At 39.4% G+C, this 20,124-nt stretch overlaps 1 protein-coding gene across 1 annotated transcript; it reads right to left on the bottom strand.

Moving 5' to 3' along the window:
* Positions 1–5,906: 5,906 nt before the first annotated feature.
* On the bottom strand, positions 5,907–19,279 carry nmur1a (neuromedin U receptor 1a). The gene is made up of 3 exons (XM_026142642.2): positions 19,178–19,279; positions 9,593–10,531; positions 5,907–7,835 (listed from the first exon to the last, which is right to left on the bottom strand). The coding sequence occupies exons 2-3, from the start codon at positions 10,503–10,505 to the stop codon at positions 7,456–7,458; spliced, it is 1,293 nt and encodes a 430-aa protein (XP_025998427.1). The 5' UTR covers positions 10,506–10,531; positions 19,178–19,279; the 3' UTR covers positions 5,907–7,455.
* Between the last annotated feature and the right edge of the window lie 845 nt (positions 19,280–20,124).

The following is a 20,124-nucleotide window of genomic DNA, read 5'->3' as shown; positions in this document are numbered from 1 at the left end:
AAGCTATAGCTTTTTTATGTATATGTTAGTACTGAAGATTTACCTTTAGAGGTAACCATTCCCTCAATCTCCCACAAGCTACATTAGTTACAATAGTAACTAACGTTACATTAGTTACAATAGTAACTAATGTAGCTGAACCCCTCCAGGAAGAAGGTGCACTTGAAAATTGAAATTGTTCCAGGGTATTTTGCAGCCAACACAGGTAATGATGATGGTGATAATACCTGTGGTCAAACAGAGCATTAGGAAGAGAGGTAATGTGGCTGACTGCTGGTCAGTAGAAATGAAAAGCCAATAAGCTGCAGGAGACAAAACAGCAGAAACATCACATTAACACCAACAGAATCAACTGGACATTGTCCACTTCTCTCATTTATGTTTTTTTCTAAATCATCATGCTGCACTTCCAGTTCCTTTTCATGTGGTATTTGCAAGTCCTATCGCAAAAGATGAAAATGGACACAAATAAAAATGTCTTATTCAAAAAACAGGCTGCAGTTATTAAAAAATATATACTTTTAATTTCTGAGCTGGCTTTCTCTCCCATGATGCTCATCATCAAGTAAAGTGACCAAGTGAATGCACCAACTAACCACAAAGAGTGACACACTTATCAACCAAGTGCAGTTTGTGCTCATACAAACCAGCACATCAATCATGAAACATGTTTGTTTTTCTGTTACATTCTGCCTGAAGACCAGACCAACTCTTTACAGAATTAAATATGACTGTTTTTTTAACAATGTTCAGATAGATAAAATGAAGAAATGTGAGGACAGAGCCAAACCGCCCATCTATCCATTTTCTGAAGCCTATCTTAGCTGTCAAAGGACAAGAGGTGAGGTACAACCAGGACCAACAATCACACACTCACATTCACATTCATAGTCTGTTTAGACCAGTTAACTTCATAAGCACCTCTTTGGACCGTGGGAGGAATGACAGGGAGGGAGAACATGCAAATGAAAGCACCTAGGTGCTGAAACTCCTAAATGGGAAATTCCTTTTCCCATAGTGTCAGTATTAATGTTTAATAAATGCTTCCTCATTGCATGCCTCACAGCTGATCCACACAGTTTTATTCATTTAGCCATCCATCTGTTTTCTTCTGCTTCTACAAGCCAGGGTTGCAGTGGGGCTGGAGTCTATCCCAGCTGTCACAGAGCAAGAGGAAGCATACATGCTGGACAGGCCAGCGTACACACAGCGAGAGCCAGACAGTTATTCACAGGCACAGGAAGAGCACAAAATCTCCACTTAGCAAAGTGCCAGCCAGCCAGTGGATTTGAACCCAGGACCTTTGAACTGAATTGAATTGACTAACACAGCTGATTATTTTTAGCATCATCTGAGTTGCTGATGTAGGACCTCACTCAGTTTCCCAAAACTCTCCATTTTCACACCTCCAACTGATGTTCACCCTGGGGTCCCATATACAGCAAGGACAGGTTACAAGGCTACATGATGTCACTTGATCAGACTCCTGATTACTCTTTGCTTTGCTTCACACTGGCCCAAAGAGAAACCCCAACCAGCAAGTGAGAACAAAGGGACCAAGTTTTTCTTGCCTCATCATAGTCTTTGGTTAGAGCAGGATAAGTTCGTTCAAGTATGTAGATATTTCACTACAGCTGTTAAATTACTGCAGGTCCCAAAGCTAATTAAGAGGAATAAAAGGCAATCAAGTCCCTTTTATTTAACCGTGTCGAGGACTCACTGTCCTGCAGCACACATGGATCTGGACAGAGACCGGCGTGATAAGTCAGAACAAATGGGCTCCATTCACCACTACGTTGTTGGATTACTCTTACATGGCTGGATAAGCACAGTGGGAGCATTGTTTCATGCTGCTGTCTGGATGGGGCAGTCAATTAGACTTAGTCATCATCTTAAATTAGATCAGAAGACCTCCTCAGGTCCTGCACTGATTTAAATATAAACTAATTTTATATATAGTTATTACAATTCAAATATGAAAGGATTGAAAAACCTTGAATTATGAATTGCCATCACTAGTAAATATTTGTTTTGTATGCACTGTATAACTTCTGGCGGGGCATCACGTTGCTGTCGGTACCCGGGAAAGTGTTTTGCCTCGCTCTTTTGAATCGGCTACGACACGCTGTGAACGAACGATTGCGAGAAGAGCAGGCTGGGTTTCGGAGTGGCCGGTCATGCGTCGAGCAAATCTTCACCCTCCGCATGATCATTGAACAAACATTGGAATACCAAAAGAAGATTTCTATTAATTTCATTGACTTCTAGAAGGCTTTTGACAGCGTCCACCGGCCGACTCTATGGGCTATCCTACGCCACTATGGAGTCCCTCAGCAGTTTGTAGATGCCTTTCGTCGTCTCTACTCCAACTCCTGTTGCTGCGTCCGGACGGATGACGGCTGCACAGCCTTCTTCAAGATCAATACTGGCGTCCGACAAGGATGCGTGCTATCCCCTTTCCTCTTCCTGTTGGTAATTGACTTCATCATGCGACGATCAGTTGACCAAGCTGACATCGGTGTGCCCTGGCACGAAGCGCGTAATCTCACTGACTTGGACTTCGCAGATGACATCGCCCTGCTGGGCTCGACTCAGGAAGACCTCCAAAAGTTGACCGCAGCCCTGCAGAGGAAGGCAACGAAAGTTGGATTAAGAATCAGCGCCAAAAAAACCAAGGTACTCCGAGTTAGCTATGCACGTGCCCGCATTCCTGTCATGATCAACCAACAACATGCTGAAGAGGTGGAGAATTTTACATATCTTGGCAGCATCATCTCGAATGACGGGGTCTCTGATCGGGATGTCGACGCCAGAGTAGGGAAGGCAGTTGGTGTCCTGCGACGTCTCCAACCTATTTGGAACTCGACCTCCCTGAATGTAAGGGTCAAGATCAGACTACTGAACTCTATAGTCTTCCCTACTGCACTTTACGCTAGTGAAACCTGGCGCTCAACAAGTGCAATTATTCAACACCTGAACGTGCTTCAACAACGTGGCTTGCGGCGAATCCTGAGAATTTCCTACCGGGACCGAATAACAAATGAGGAGGTCCTACAAAGAGCAGGCACCCGCCCATTAGCCGATGTTGTTGCAGAAAGGCGCTTTCCCTTTGCGGGACATATTTTACGCCTACCCCCTCATCGCCCAGCTAAGATTGCCACGACATGGCGTCCATGCACTGGCAAGCGAAAGCAAGGCCGACCAAAGACCACATGGCGTCGAACATTTATGGACGATCTGAGAACTGTCGACATTGCCTGGGACGAAGCTGAAGCAGTCGCTGCTGACCGACATCGATGGAGATCACTAGCTGCCCGATGCGCCGCTCGGCGTAGGAGGAACTAAGTCTAAGTAAGTAAGTATAACTTCTATGTCTCATGATATGATTTATCCATGAATGTGGAAACGTTCATAAATGTTCTCATATTAAATTTGATCAAACATTATATGTAGGGAAACTGTGCATACTGTATATCTACAATACTTACACGTCTCAGTAATGAATATGCTGCTGTAACATAACATGTTTATCTATGGAGCGAGTTACAGAGTTGTGGGTTAGATATAATATGAAATCTAGTAAGTGGATGAAAGTCTGAGGATAAAACAGTCTGCATTTCTGACATTTGTAAATTTTCCCCTCAAAAAGTCAGATTCAAGTAGCATTATGAGAAGTATCTCACAAAACTACAAGGAAAAAATGCTTCCCACTCTCACCCGTTCTCTCTTTTGCTCTCACTCCTATCGCACAACTTTACTCCAAAAAGTAGCCTGACCTCGCACACAGTGTTACATTTGCAAAAAAGCCGCCTCCACAAATTACATGTGTATTATAAAAGAATTTACCTTTTTCAATTTGTTCAGATATGTCAAGTAGGTACATATGAAAACTGCAGATGTTCCAGAGAATCATGTGGCTGATGGTACCTGTTGGTAATGATTACGCTGATCCAGCAGATTCCTCAGGAGAAACGTTCTGCCTGAAAACCAGATATTGTTTTAACAACAGCTAAAACTACGCTGCCTCCAGCCCTGAGAGATTTGATTATCTTGAAAGGCCTTGAAAATCTATTAGCAATGCCTTTTCAATTTTAAGGAAGAGGCACACATGGTTAATACCTGTAAATACACATGACTTGTGTGAATTTCCTTCAGTGGACTTCTGGCCCTGAGCACAAATAGCTTGCTAAACAAAGCCAGATAGAGATGTTTAAAATTGTTTTGTGGTGTCATACAGTTATTTTAGCGAAATAACAGGCCGGCAGGAATTAAAATGCCAATGTTTTGAGATGTCACAAAAAATCCAGGTTTAAACAGAAGACCATTTGAGAGGTGATGACACATAGTGTGAACAAATCTGCATCCCTTGAGTTTTTAGTGAACAGATTTGAAGTTATTAGATGCTCTCGTTCTGATACACAGTCCTCATTCAATTAAATTCAATTGTATTTACACAGCGCCAAATCACAACAACAGTTGCCTCAAGGCGCTTTATATTGTAAGGTAGACCCTGCAATAATAAATACAGAGAAAAACCCAACAATCATATGACCCCTATGAGCAAGCACTTTGGCTACAGTGTGAAGGAAAAACTCCCTTTTAACAGGAAGAAACCTCCGGCAGAACCAGGCTCAGGGAGGGGTGGGGCAATCAGCTGCGAGAGAGAAGTAAGACAGGAGGACACTCATGTGCAGTGTGTGGTAAAAAGTTTAACTGAAACTTGTATTTTCCATTTTTCTAAATGGTCCTTTTTGAGATAAGAAAGCGCACCCCTTTACACCCCTTGTTCGCACCCCTTTTTATTTCAGGAGACGGACTGTGAAATTTGTTTCCTGCTGTTGTTCGCCCCCACTGGTTTAGTGTTGTCATGAAAAATGTCGAATCCGTTTATTGTAATTTTACCCTTTTGATTTAAAAAACAAAACAACTTTCATTACTTTCCCTGTTGTGCCACAGCAGGTTGTAAACTGGTAAGAAAGACAAACCGCTGTATTGCTCACACCATCTGTGACCATCAGCTGCATTTCTCACTCCTGCTGAGCTTTTGACTTGTCCGAGGTTTCATTCTAAAAATTTGCCTCAATTTAAACTTGTAAAAGCAAAAGCACACGCTGCCAAAATGCCAAAGCACTTACCCTATTATTTTCTACTTGCTACCCCACACTGCCTTCAGCTAGACATGTGGTGTTTTGCAAAGCAGCGCAACACTCAGCATCCCAGGAGCCTGCAGCACTTGCTAAAAGGGTCCTCTGTGGAAAAACAGTGACGTTAACATGCTGAAATCTGCAGCTTTTCTGAGTTATCTTCTAATGTAGACCTTTAGGTGCTTTGTTATGTGATATGTTGTTCTGGCACAGAAACAAAGTACTCAAAACTGTTTTTGGGGGGAGAATAAAATGGTAAGTGGCTGATTAATCGACATGAGGCCAATTTTCACTGAGAGTACCATGAGTACCATGTGACACGTGCCAGGACACGCTGACTTGAAAATCATTTAGAATGTTGACCCCATCATCTGCATGTCTGCAGATAAGATTGTTTTAGCTGTTGTCTACGTAATGATGAGAATATGGATCCTATAACTTGTTATGTGTTTCTTGACCACAACACATAGTCTCTTCTTTTCCTTGTTTCTGTTACACACAGGTGGCTGCCGGAAATAAAGTTAAAGTGAGGCGATTTGTTTTTTGTTTTTTTGTCTTTTTCAGGTGTGGTGAGGCTGAAATAAGGACAATAACGTGAACTGTTGTGACGCATCATCACTCACCTAGTCGCTATTGTTATGAAGTCCCTTTGCTAATAACAGGAACGACAGGAGAGTGTGGAAGTGGGACCTTAGCCGGCTGGTGAGAAAGTTTAGGTGAATTTTCACTACATGCTTGACCAATTAAAATATAAAGTCAAGCTTTGCCATTCCTACATTTCACAGTGGGGCTAATCACTGTGAAAGTAACATTTTATTCCTGATACAAAACTAAACAAACAAATTCTAGACTCAATTTAAAAATGGGTTTGAATGTGTATTTTTAACACATTTACAGCCAAGATTGAATATGTTTTGTTTTCAACACAATACTCCGAAAAAATCCACTCAAAAGGTTTGAGTGTATAAGTTACATCTTTGAGACTTTGAACGGCAACAGTGAGTAAAGAACATTTATATTACAACTCTAAGAAGTACACAAAGCATTAAAACACCAGTATAAGCAGTACACATACACATTTTTCAAATGCACATCAAGGTAGTTTGTGATGATAGAAATAACCAATATTTTGATATACATATTGTGTAGTTTACCTCTTACATCAAAAGACATTAATATTTTACATTCAAAATTATATTCATAGTATTTTAACAAATAACAAATAAGTTCAACACAACTGGTCATTTTATTATTTTGTCTGCAACCTGTATGTCTAGATTACTCCTCAATGATATCATCATTTAAAGCATTTACTGTACACACAAATATGGCTTCTTTCTGACTTTCACATTTATTGGTTCACATAGAAACAAGTCTGACCACTTGGCAGCCATCTTGGTCATGTCTATTGGCAGAAATTTTGGAGTTATGTTTAAGGCCCTGCTTAAATAAACTGTTTTTTCAGTGGCCTCCTGCCGTTATTATATAAAGAAACCTGTAGATTTCAGGACTAGTTGAGTTCCACGCTTCTCTTTTGTAGTGCAAGTTGAGAATGCAGGTTCTCAGAATACACCGATGTCATCATTTAAAAGTATGCTATAACCAGCTATCCTTCATTCTAAAATGCTGCTGTGAGAGTACTAGACAGGGACTAGAATGAGCACATATATATACTTTTTATTTGCTCCCTGTTAAATCCAGAATCTAATTTACAATCCTCCCCCTGACATGCAAGATCTTAAATAGTCAGGCTGATCTTAAAGACCTCACAGGATCATATCATCCAAATCGAGCACTTCACTGACAGACTGCAGGCTTACTTGTGGTTCCTGGGATAAATAGAAGTAGATTGGGAGGTTTATATTGTTAACTGGTAATTATGTAACAATGTGCTTTTTGGAGTAACAACAAAGTAATGTAACCACATGTACTGCAGTGCTTTTTTTTTGCAATGTATAGTAGTGACCTGTATTGAGAACTTTATAAACCGATGGGTGTGTACATTCATGGAACATATTTTATAGCTTGATCAGCATAAGCCTCCCCTCTTAAAAAAGTTTAGTGTTCATGTGGGGTGTGTGGTTTGCTGAGTTATGGGTTAAGTTTTCAAAACAGACAGCGGTCTGACAGCTTCAGCAGAGGAGTGCACTTTTTTTCTGCAACTCTTCCACTTAAGACTATTTTAGATATTTTGCTGATGCATCTGTGCAGACTGGATGTTGATGACAGCTGATGGATGCACTGGCTCAGAACAAGCAAGTCTCTCTTAATGTGTCCCCCATAACATGACATAAAATGTGTTTGTTTGTTTTTAACAAGAAAAACTGGTCTCATATTTCATTCTCACTTCTTCGTCTTCTGCCTCAACAACAGCAGCTCCGTTGCTGAGCGCCGCGTCACTCAGGGTACTGCGGAGCGTCACCCGGGTGACACTGAGCGAATGTTTTCTGGGAGTGATGGGATGTGGCCGATGGCACATGACCTCCTTGAACATTTCTCTAAAGCGTGTTGACATGAGGTTGTACAAGATCGGGTTGACTGCTGAGCTGAGATAGAAAAACACTCCGGAGGTGATGTGCACATACTGGAAGATTTCCAAGTGGGTGTCAGTCCAGTCACTGATGAAACTCCACATTAGCCGGTCAGTGTGAAATGGAGCCCAGCAGATTCCAAAAACCACAACCAAGACAACTGAAAAACAGCACGAGAGAGACAAGAACACAATGAGAGGGGATGTTTCAACATTAGTGTTTTCCTCATGCTTAACCGATGCAATATATGAGTATTTAAACCTTGATTTAGGTACCTGTGTTCATTTTTAGCCCTTTCCCAGCCAAATAACAGTCATCACTTCAAAGAACATCTCATACAAAAGACAACAAGACAACAAGAATTTTTCAAAATGCCAGACCACATTTTCCTCATCTCTAATTGTTGTTTGAACTTTAATTGTGCATTCTAATTAGTTGAGACATTATTCTGTCTGGCAGACTTGTCGACTGGATTATTGTGGCTAAAAATTACAACTAATAAAAAATGAAATGAAAAAAAAGATTTTTTTGTGTTACTTTGAAGCTAATTTCAGTTTTCTTGTGTCTTAACAGACTAACCGGCAGAGTACATGTTTTTTGAGGCATTTACATTTCCAAGGAAATTTATTCACCAAACTTGAGGATTGATTTTTATTTTAACAGAACCTGTCACATCGTTGAATAAAAAGATGTTTAAAAAAAGTGGCAATATTATAGATGCTGAAGAAAAATATGAGACACACTAATGAAAGAGGACGTAAGTTGAAAAGAGAACAGTTACCAGAAAAAAAAATCTTCTGCTTTGTTTTGGCCCAACTTTTCAAAGGTCGGTTAAACTGTATCCAGAACATTCCCAGGGATTTATATCATCTCCTCAAGTGAATTCAGTGAAAATACTTCTTTTAGTGCTGCCATGTTCAGAAAAACACTGTTATTCCAAAGGTGTCTTGTACAGTGTGCACATCTCACCTTTGCACAGACAATGAATGAACATGAACACTTCCTGAATTTGGTTCAGTCTGTGTGACTGTACTCTAAGAGGTAAAACGGTAACTTCACATAGTTATGATCTGTTCTGAATTTTACAAAGCATATAAGATGTACATTGAGAAGAAGCTGTTAATTACAAATAAACTGACAGAACTAGCTTGTTGTATTTGGCTTGAACTATCTAGAATATTGTTTGCTTGAAAAAACAAGAAGCACACTGATGTTCATAATCACACAGTTCGACGGGTTTTTTTGCAGGCTCTGACTGCAAGTCCCCTGCTGGGTATCAAAAGCTGGAGCTGTTTCTGTTGCTTTCATCAAAAGCATTCAGTGACTTTTCTTGACAGTTGGGCACGAACTGCCTACCTTTCTTTGAGCTCCTTTGATCTCTTCCTTTCAGGCATATTGATGAAAATCTTCCAAGAATACTATGACCTGTTCAAAGTCACAACGCTTCGATATTTTGCACTTTGTTGAAGGAATATGACCTGAGAGGAGGATGACAATGACCCTAGAGGTCTTACTATCATGCAACCAAACGCTGCTTTGAAATAGAGGTCAATAAATTATTTCTGTCACATCTGAGAAAGATTGGCAATTTAACTTCACCTTCACCACTGAGTGATGCAAAAGCACACGTGAGCCATGACAAACCCTTTCAAAGCTATGTTTCTGATAGAATATAACAAAGTGACACTTGAGTTAACCCTTTCTTCTTGTTTTCCTTATTAAAAATTTTTTTTAATTGATTTATATCAGACTACAGACTTACTATCCATATGGGATGGGATTATGTGATCACACCAGCAGTGTCCCTAAAGGTAAAGTTAACTAACTCTAACTAAGCACTCAATTCTGCACAAACTACATAACAAGACTGTGAACTAGAAGGTAAAAGTTGGCACATTAGCAGATCCATATACTTACACAACATTTTAGTGACTTGCCGGCGACGTGCCTTCTGCTGCTGTGTGCGGATGTTACAGCAGCTATCTTGTCCGAAACCAGATTTTGGCTCCAGTTCCTGGTGCATCTTTTCACGCTTTAGCTGCAGCCCAATGAGCATGTAAAGAACACTGATTGTGAGCATGGGCAGAATAAAAAACAGCAAGGTGGTCATCTGGATTGTCAGGTTGTACATCCAGCGTGGTTTCACTAATGTGCACATGGCTGAGTCGGGAATCTCCACATTTATGGTTCCAGCAGGGTCTGTGGAACGACTGTGCAAGAAGACAATCCCATGCAGGCTTGTATTGGGCACAGCACACAAAACTGATACACCCCACACAGTGAGAATGACTCTCTTAGCATGAGTACGTGTCACATAATACTTTGCTCGCAGAGGGTGGACCACGGCGATGTAACGCTCTATGCTCAGTGCCGTCACGTTTAGGATGGATGCCAAGCAGACCGTCTCAAATAAGAAGGTCTTAAAGTAGCAACCTGCCGTTCCCAGAAGAAAGGGGTAGTTCTGCCACAGCTCATACAGCTCTAATGGCATGCCAAGTAGTAGCACTAACAGGTCTGACACGGCCAAGCTGAACAAGTAGTAGTTTGTTGGTGTCCACATGACTTTGTTGCGTGCAATGACGGTGCACGTCAGCACATTCCCCACAACGCCTACCAGGAAGATGATCAGATACATCAGGCAGATGGGGAGGAACACAGGTGATCGACGAGGACCCAGATATTTTTCCAGGTACCCCTCCTCTGTCAGATGTGTGAGATTATGAAAGGTCCCATTCACGGCATGAGTAATATTGGTGCACGCTTCTCCTTTAGGACAAAGCCACTCTTCGTTTTCAGTTATTAAATCAAATGAACAGTTGAAAGCTGACATCCTGCCAACTTAGCCGAGCTCACTGGCTGGAAAAAAGTAGAGGAAACCGTTATTAGCATCAATCCAGTTGAACACACAGTAGACAACACTGAATAGTGAGGATAAATAATGAGTTTCAAAATAAGTAAGGAAAGAATGAAGAACTGCGTGATAATTATTAAACTAAGAGTATTTCCTACCTCAACCCTGAACGCAGGACTATATAGCAGATAAAGAAAGTGTTACTTCTGGCACTTACCATATCACTTAATTGTCAGGTAATGTTCATCTATATGTATATGAGAATCATTACAGCACTGTGCAAAAGCTTTGAGCCACCTCCATTTCTTTATATCTAACCACCAAGGAGTTTTCCTTTTCATGTTTGCACCTGTTTCAGGAAGTAACCTCATGTTGCAAAAAAGAAAGAAAGAAAAGAAAATAAGAAAATATAAAGAAATCAGAGGTTGTGCAACAGATTATGAATTGATTACTGGATTCCTCATGTATTTGTATAGCAAGTATTATTTTTGCAAACGATTCCCTTATCAATTCCAGTCGCCCCGAATGATCTCACCACGCTCAAAAGTTTGGTTATACTTTACGAGAACGGATGACAACAGGGCAACTTGCAATACTTGAAAAGTAGATATTTCATTTAAGGGAGGAAACACTACGAATATGCAAAAGCATTTGCTCACAAAACACGTGATAACCTTAAATGAATGTCGTGTTTTTAATTCCGCTCCTTATTACAAAACCTGCCATTACTGTGCATTTAGGTGACCATGATGAGAGAGACAGAGTCTGGCTGGCTCAGATGCTGGGAGTTCTCACTGCAGTCTACCATTAGCGTCTCCTTTCAGACGAAGGTCACCGAGCAGTGACTGAGTTTGTGGTCAAAGGCTTGCACCCATTTGCCACAGCAGATGCTCCGATTTTCGGTAAGTGAATGTGTTTAATTGTAGGCAGGGACATTACTGAATATTCTTGTGTAATTGCTACAGAATAATTTATGTTATACTTTGTTATTGCTACTGAAGAATATTTATTTTATTATTTTACATTTACAATTTTTTTCCTGGGGACCCCGTGACACCCCATTGAAGAGCCGTAAGCTGTGGATCTCTTAATATCTCACTGCTGGGTTTGTAAGGCCATGTTACTCCTAAATTTCTATCTTGTTCAAAGAGAAGATATAAAACAAAGTTCTAAGCTAATCGACCTTAGTGTTCTCCTTTTTTAAAAATAAGAATCAATAAGAGAATCGATAAAGAATCGAATCGTTAAACAGAATCGAAAATAGAATCGGAATCATGAAAATCTTATCAATACCCAGTGGTGTTGGGTGCCATCTCCAACAACGATGAGGCGGCCTACATGGATGAAGTGAAGAATCTGGCATCGTGGTGCCAGGACAACCACCTCCAGCTGAACGTCAGCAAGACCAAGGAGCTGGTGGTGGACTTCAGAAGGGGTCAGCACAGAGACTACAAGCCCATTATCATCAATGGAGCTCCAGTGGAGAGGGTGCAGTCCTTCAAGTATCTTGGTGTCCACATCTCCTCAGACCTGACATGGGCTGCCCACATTCAGGTCCAGACCAAAAAGGCTAGGCAGCGCCTGTATCACCTACGACAACTGAGGAAGTTCAGGCTCTCTCCAAAGATCCTCAGGATTTTCTATACAGGCGCTGTGGAGAGCATCCTCACACAGAACATGACATCGTGGTTCGGGAACAGCTGTGTGAAGGACCAAAAAGCTCTCCAGAGAGTGATCCGTACAGCAGAACGCTGCTGCAGGATTGCTCTCCCCCCGCTTCAGGACACCTACACCAGGAGATGCCGGACTAGAGCAGCGCAGATACTGAAGGACCCGTCCCATCCTGGCAACAAACTGTTCCAACTTCTGCAATCTGGTAGAAGGTTCCGCATCTTCCGGGCAAGGACAGAGAGACTCAAGAGGAGCTTCTATCCCCAAGCCATCCGTGCCCTAAACACACACACCCGCCCTCTCACATCATCTATAATTGACTGAGACAGGACTCTTCCAGACACTAAACCAAGGAACAATGTACATTTAAATTCCTTTAATTTCAAATATTTTTATATTGTCTATCCTGTAAAATAGTCAGATGTCTATTCATATTAATGTACAGAATTCACCTGCTTGCTGCTACTGCACATTCACCCAGTGTATATACTATATGTGTGTGTATATATATATATATATATAATGTTCCTCCTCTACACCCCCCCCCCCCCCCCCCAATTTTTGCACATGTCGAGGAGCGTGTCAGGCTACATTTCACTGTGTGTTATACTTGTATAACTATGCATGTGACAAATAAAGAACCTTGAACCTTGAACCTACCCATCCCTAGCAATTATAACCAAACAGATATTGAGTAATTAGTAGTTCAATTTACTTTAAGCAAATGATTCCTCATCTTAATTAGCTTAAAATTATCAATTAACCATTATTAACCTTTATACCCTAAAGTGTTTATTTTAACCTTTTTGAATCTGTCTCTCTCTTTCCTTCTCTTTCCCCGCCCCGCCCCTCCCTGAGCCTGGTTCTGACGGAGGTTTCTTCCTGTTAAAAGGGAGTTTTTCCTTCTCACTGTGACCAAAGGGCTTGCTCACAGGGGGTCATAATAACAATCTGTATGTATTATTGTGGGTCTTTACCTTACAATTTAAAGCACCTTGAGGCGACTGTTGTTGTGATTTGGTGCTGTGTAAATAAGATTTAATTGAACTGAATTTTAGCGAGATTGGACTGTTGAACTCACCTTCAATGTGGCCAAAGAGACTTTTATCACTGACTGATGTACGTGCAGTTATCTATCTGCACTTTTTATTTCTCCAATTATTATTCAAGACAGGAATATTTAACATCAACCATGAAAGCAGAATGTGCCTTTCCACACAACTCTGTGGTCAAATATTTCAGCTGACATTCACACTGGTTTGTCAACTAAAAACTATAATGATGAAAAAATGAGTGATTTTTCACTGGCTGCTCAGTATGGTGTATCACACTAACAAACGAGGTAGAGTAGATAAATTACTGATGAGTTAATAAGTAATGAGTGAGTCATTATACATCTCTGTCACAACACATTTGTCATGACATCTAAATTAGATCCTTTTTAACAACCTTTTGTTCATCTTTCTACATATTTCCCCACCAGTTCTCTCAATTTTAATTACATCAGTTGTTACTGTTGTTTTTACTTAACTTCTGAGTGGTTGAATAAGCTGAAATTGCTGTTTCCTGCACATATAGATCTTTAAAAGCTTTAAGATGTGTGATGATGTTCTGGAAACTAATATGAAAGGTAACATCCTCAGTCACACTGTTTTGTTGACATCAAACACAGGTCTGTGAAATACAGTCAAGCACAAATTCTTCTGTGAGAGATGTTTGAAAGAGGGACCAACAGACACTAAATCTGTATTTTTGAGGAAGCGACTGTTTCCAGTCTATATTTTGTTGCTATCACATTTTTTTTCCAGTAAAATAACAGATTTTTCAGACACTTGTTCTTATTCCTTTTGTTATTTGTTTTTCAGATCTGTGATGTTGCTGTTTTGGCTTGCTCTAACCACTCTGCCCGCTCAGAGACTTTCTCAGCTGCAGCTCCATCGATAATGCTCTGTTAAGCATCCACTCAGCCAAGAACCAAAAAGGAAAAAAGACAAAATTAGTGGATTTTTTTTTTAAGGAGCTGAATATTTTTCTTTCTTCCAATTTGCTGCTACAGTTATTTGCAAATATTACTTGAACTGGCAAAGGATTCAGGCTGCATTTAGCAACACTTGCAGTATAAAGTAATTGCTAGTTTGTGACTTTTCATGGGATTTATTGACATTCAGAAAAAAACTATTACAAGCACAATTTATTAGTCTATTTATCATTTCTTTAGATTTATTTCACCTGCACAGGCTGACACGTCTACACTTGGAGGCAGGAGGAGCCTGCAATACAAGAAGTGTCCAATCTGGCATTCTTCTGTTTTCCATTCCCTTGGCCATTTGATGTCAGGTGGGTGGAAAAGACGAGGATTAGTGAAAGTGGTGGGATACAGTTCTCTCTTTGAATATCCACATAATGGTAAATGATGAATGACACTAATTTATTTTGTTAGTGAGGAGCTATTTAACATTGACTGTACCGTATGTAATTGGCACACATCAAACGGAACATATCTAATGTTGAGACGGTGACATTTTATTGACTTTTGAAAGCTGTATGCTAATTTATGAATTCGATGCCAGTAACAAATTTCAAAAAAGTTGTGACAGGGGCAAAAAAAGAAAAAAATAGAGTCGACCAAAGCTGGAGTTCACCTCATTCGATCGCCTTCAAACTTCAAACAATATATCAGGCCTTGCAGAATACCTAGGTAGTTTAGTGTTAGCGCCTAAGGTCAAAGTTGACATTGAAAAAAAATTCAGAGAAACCATATTGAGTAATATATCACATAAAAGGGCACGGAGAGAGCTGTACAACACACTTATTTATTAATATGGCATCACAAAGATAGCTTAAAAGACTGAGTTTGTGATGGGTGTATTCACACTGAGTGACAGAAGAGGAAGTAAACTTCTTTTCTAATTTTCAGGGTATTTGTTACTCGCCCTTTGTGGTAATTTGTTATTTTCTGGTGGATAAACAGTTAAATATTTCCAAAGACACTATAATAGCTCTGGTATTAGCTAAAGCACCTGGTGTAGCAGCTGAATTTAAATTTCTGAGAAGTCAGTAAGATCTAATACTCCAAGTCGATGGTGTTAATGAAAGGAAATGGTTTATTTCCCAGATTCATAAAACATTAGTGGAAAACACCACAAGGAGTCTATTCAACAATTACATGTGATGGAGGAGCCCCTATACCTCTAGCAGAGTTTCTGTGCAGTGCATTGCATTAAGTATTATGTACTTTACTTGGTGATTAAAACCTTCTGGGATATGTGGACAGAAAATGTGCTGAGTGATCTGGCATGTTTTCTGCATACTACTGCACTGGGCACATCTAATGCATTACAATGAATTATATACCACAAACTATTCCCCTGCAACTGCAGAGTGTACTAGCTTGCCATAAATTAGATGTAGTGTCATAAGTATTTCCATGTTCTAGTCCCTGATGTCCAAGTTAATTCTATTTTATTGGAAGAAAAATGCAAAAGGATTTGACTATATTTGCATTTTTAGAGAGAAGCTTGGATATAATGACACAGAATATGTTGATTCTCATTCTATTCCAAGAAATAACACAGTGTACGCAGTGCAATGAATAACAAATACATCCTGCATCCATACAAGTTTGGATACAAAACTGAGAATAGATCTGGTGCTTATAGCTGACCTATTGTCTGTCTAGGAATTTTACAAGTCATATATCTGAGCGATTCCGATCGTATTACCATCTTGCCAATTCATTTTTGTGTGATATACTGTTCCATCTCTCCATTTTCTTCCATTAAACCAATTCAAGATCGGGACACGCTGGACCCTATCTCAGTTGTCATAAGGTGGCGGTACACTCTGTATACAGTGTTACAGTTTCAAGTGACCTGCCCAGTGACTATGGATGCAAATCAGCATCTTGTACTTGCATTTTCAGATGTGTTATTATAGGAAGAAAGAAAAAATTACGCTACATAGTTACATAAAAGTCTATTGATTCGGTTATTTGACCAAACATAACGCAGCTGGAGTACAAATTAGTTTAAAAATTGGTTAGAAAGGGTTCACATATGCTTTTGACATCAAGTATTATTACCCTCAGTTGTATATATTCTACTTTCATTGCACACTATGCTTTTTATATCCATGAAACAAGATGAAACAATAAGTTTCACTTCACCAAGCCTTAAAGACAAAAAAGCATGGATGACCTGTAATGTTCTAATTCTAAAATTAGAATAAAGTAAAGTGTTTCAGCCCTAAAAAAGTGAGAGGCAGGATAACAAGGCACTCTGGATGTTGTTACCTTGGCCAACCTTTGATGCATTGGCCTGTATGTCTCACATATAAAATTAGGCCCTATGATTGTTTTCTTTCACATTGTGCAAAATTGTCATCAGTATTTCATCAATTATTGTATCTTGAATATTATAATATTAGAATTTCATATTGTATGTGATATATAGTAACATTACTCCCAGAAATTTCTGCGGGAAAACTATTGGCATAAACTAGCCAAAGACAATTCTAGCACCCTCTTTTGGATCACTTTCTGGACTTCCAGCAACCTCCCGGCACCGTCTCTTGGCCTGTGTGACTGATGGCTCATAGTAACTATGGCTACCACAAGATGCTCTGCACCACGTAAAATCGTCCATTATTAAAATATAGCCATTTTAAACTTGCACTAATTTTAAAATTATTCATTATTAAACTCTGGCTGTCTTCCACAGTCTGCCCCACCTGGGCACGGCCAATGGCCTGAGCCTGGTTCTCTTACTCTTACTTGCTTATAGGGGTCATTTGATTATTTGGGTTTTCTCTGTATTACCGTAGGGTCTTTACCTTACATCATAAAGCACCTTGAGGCAACAATTGAGCCAATCAATAAAAAAATATTTATAATTTCAGACACATTTGTTTTGTCTCTAAGTCTCTATAGACAATTTCTTTTTATTACATTTTTTTTTACACCTTAAAGGTCTACATTTAAAACAACCTACCACTTCAGATAAAAAGGAAATATTTTTACCTTTACTACTCGTCAATAGGAACAGTAGCTTTGCTGGATATAAGAACAGTGATTGTGAGTTTACTGACATCTAAAAGTAAGAATTCATAGACAAGGATGAAAAGGAACAACGTTTGTGGTTTGACTGCAGATGTAGGACCTTGGAGTAACATTAGTTTCTGTCTCTTTGACTGAATATCTGCCTGGCAGCTGCAAAACATGAACCCACTTGACATTGCTATGTATAAAACTTGCAAATGGACTGATTTATTTAGTTTGGTGCCAGAACAGAATACCATATCGTTCTGGCTGACATAACACCTGCGTGTACACTGCCGTGAACAGTAGTTTTTTTTTTTTAACCTGTCCTGTCGGGGAGCTTTAGCAGGCACAATCATGATCTGAATGCCCCGTTGTGCCAGACACATTTGTTTTGTCTCTAAGTCTCTATAGACAATTTCTTTTTATTACATTTTTTTAAATTATTCAGACAAATGTATCTACTGCGTGACAATGCCAGACCTCAAGGCGGGTAGAAGAAACTTTTTAATTCAGTTTAATGGAATTAAGTTTCAATTCAATCTATCACAGCCCTGAAATGTATCAAATTAAACTGATGTGCATTAAACTGAATTAAACAATAGATAATACAATATAGTTAATACAAGCCTGAACTGTTTTAAACAGAGTTGCATTAAAGGAATTCAACTTTACAGAAGATGCTAAATAGGTGTAGAAAGCAATGATGAACTATGGAAGTAACATGTATTGCCCTAAAATGAGTAAGAATCGCTTTCTGAAAGATTGTATATTTGATCACATGTTGGCCACTTATAGAAATCACTGAGGAAAATGGAAAAGCATCCGTTTTTTGAATGTTAATTGATCATTGTTTGAGGCCAGTGAGCAATGCAATCAATTATCTAGTCTGCAGCTGTTAACACAACACCACAATCCATATGTTACCCAGAAGCTTTTTCCAGTTGTCAGAGCTTTTGTCCCTGAAGTAGAGACCATACTTTTCACTTTTCTGCTATGATTTAATAAATAATCAAAATCGTGAGTCCGAATCATGTCAGTGGACAAAAATAACCTGTTTCAGCAAAGTCTCCATGACACCGTCTCTTATGAAAGTCAAAAATGTCATATCTTGATGGGTTGGAGTGTTTTTTCACAAGCTTTAAAACTGCATGAAGTCAGTACAGGATTGCAGGAATTATACAAATGCCAAACAGGGAACTTTAATGTCTGACTGTAAGTCAGACTTTAATAACAGTGCACACTTTTCAATTTATTTGGGGGCACGGAGAACACAGACAAAAAAAGAGAACACAGAACATATCTCCTTTTTCTGTATTTTTTTCTGTATCTTGCAATATTCATGATTTATTTTTATACCTCACTGCTTTTATCATTTTTGACACATCACATTTTCATTCATTCAACACGTTCTTTGTTCTAAACAAGTCAAATCATGTAATAGTCTGTAATGGAGTTAATGCCACAAGAAAAAGACCTGCGAGTGTTTGAACCTCATTCATCTACTTTACAATATGTAAAGACGTAATAACTGATTGATTGGTAAATTAACAGCTGATGCACCAAGATACAAAAAAGCCAGAAATGCATTGTTTTGGATTCAATAAAAACTTGTATGTGACACTTGTAAAAGAACTTATGAGCTGAAAGAAATCGAATCTCTTCCTTTTCAAGTAAATATTGACTTGATCACATGTAGCGTATAATAATTTGGGAGAATTAAGAGAGAGATCTGCAATCCTCAGTAAAGCGCTGTTACTGTGTAAACAAAGGTAATTAAAAAGTAGTAGTTTAATGAACTGGTTGATTACACAATGACACCCGAGATTTATTTTAGTCTGAACGAAGTGCCTCCTATATCAGATAGTGAATAAAAATTACAGTGATTTACTGCAGCTCTGCACTGGAGCATCTCTAGCTTTTTACTGGATATAAATGCTCTTACCTCCAGTGTGTCCCTGTGTTGTTATTCCTTTGCGTAAACTCAGGTTGAAGCCTTAAGTCTGAACAATGTGCGGCTCTTTCACTCCACTCTCCTCCTGGTCTGTCGCACTCTCCTCCAGCCTCACTTGCAGTTACACACATACATACATATTGCGCGCACACACACGCTCTCCCCTTTTCTGTCATCCTTCCTGCACGTCAGACTCTCAGACATGAATGTTCAAACACAGGCAGATATTTAAAACAACATTTATAGTTCTTTCCATTGCAAACACTTAAATTCGAATGACTATGATGATATTAAAGTAGGAATACGAGCTGCGCTCCCTTCACTCAGAACCCCCTTAAGGTTGAGGATAAAAACCCTTGCAGATACTCAGCTTTCAGTTTTAATTCAGTAGACTGTAAAACATACTTTCACACAATTCCATGTGTAGCTGGTAATTTTCCTTAAACCTCGTTGTTAGAGTGGCGTAGCAGTGGTTTTCAAAGAGAAAGTATCAGTCGGAAATTAGTTAGCTTTTGTTCATCTCCTCCACAGCTTGGTGGACATATTAATATGTGACTAAACAGGTTGCCTACACTAAGCTGTTTTTGTATGTTTGAAGTGTATTCCTCATCTTCAGTTTTTGCAAACACAGTTTTATGGATAAATATTTAAGCAAAATTAATGTACAAGGCCCAAACTGACTGTATTACCTGAATTTGGCTTCTAGTCACTTTGTCTTCTAATGCTGCTTAGAACCACGTCTAACGAGCCAAACATAGCTCTCTCAAAGTCCTGTGTTGCCTGGTTACACATTGTATATATTGCAATTTCACTATGGACCTGCAGACCTGCACAGAAAACAAATAACAACTTTTGTTTTAAACAGACACATTTTTCATGTCTCCCAACAACTCAGGCACCAATCAGCGGTCTTCAGATAAAGAGCCCGCAGTATCCCC

This window comes from Astatotilapia calliptera, chromosome 15 (assembly GCF_964374335.1).
Source record: "Astatotilapia calliptera chromosome 15, fAstCal68.1, whole genome shotgun sequence".
Classification (NCBI taxonomy): domain Eukaryota; kingdom Metazoa; phylum Chordata; class Actinopteri; order Cichliformes; family Cichlidae; genus Astatotilapia; species Astatotilapia calliptera.
This window is presented reverse-complemented; position numbering and strand designations above follow the sequence as displayed.

Excerpts from the sequence above, each read along its gene's own strand:
- nmur1a (XM_026142642.2), bottom strand. The coding sequence starts at position 10,505 with ATGTCAGCTTTCAACTGTTCATTTGATTTAATAACTGAAAACGAAGAG. Across the intron at positions 7,836-9,592 it reads GCAAGTCACTAAAATGTTGT|TTGTCTTGGTTGTGGTTTTT; the intron begins GTAAGTATATGG and ends GCTGTTTTTCAG.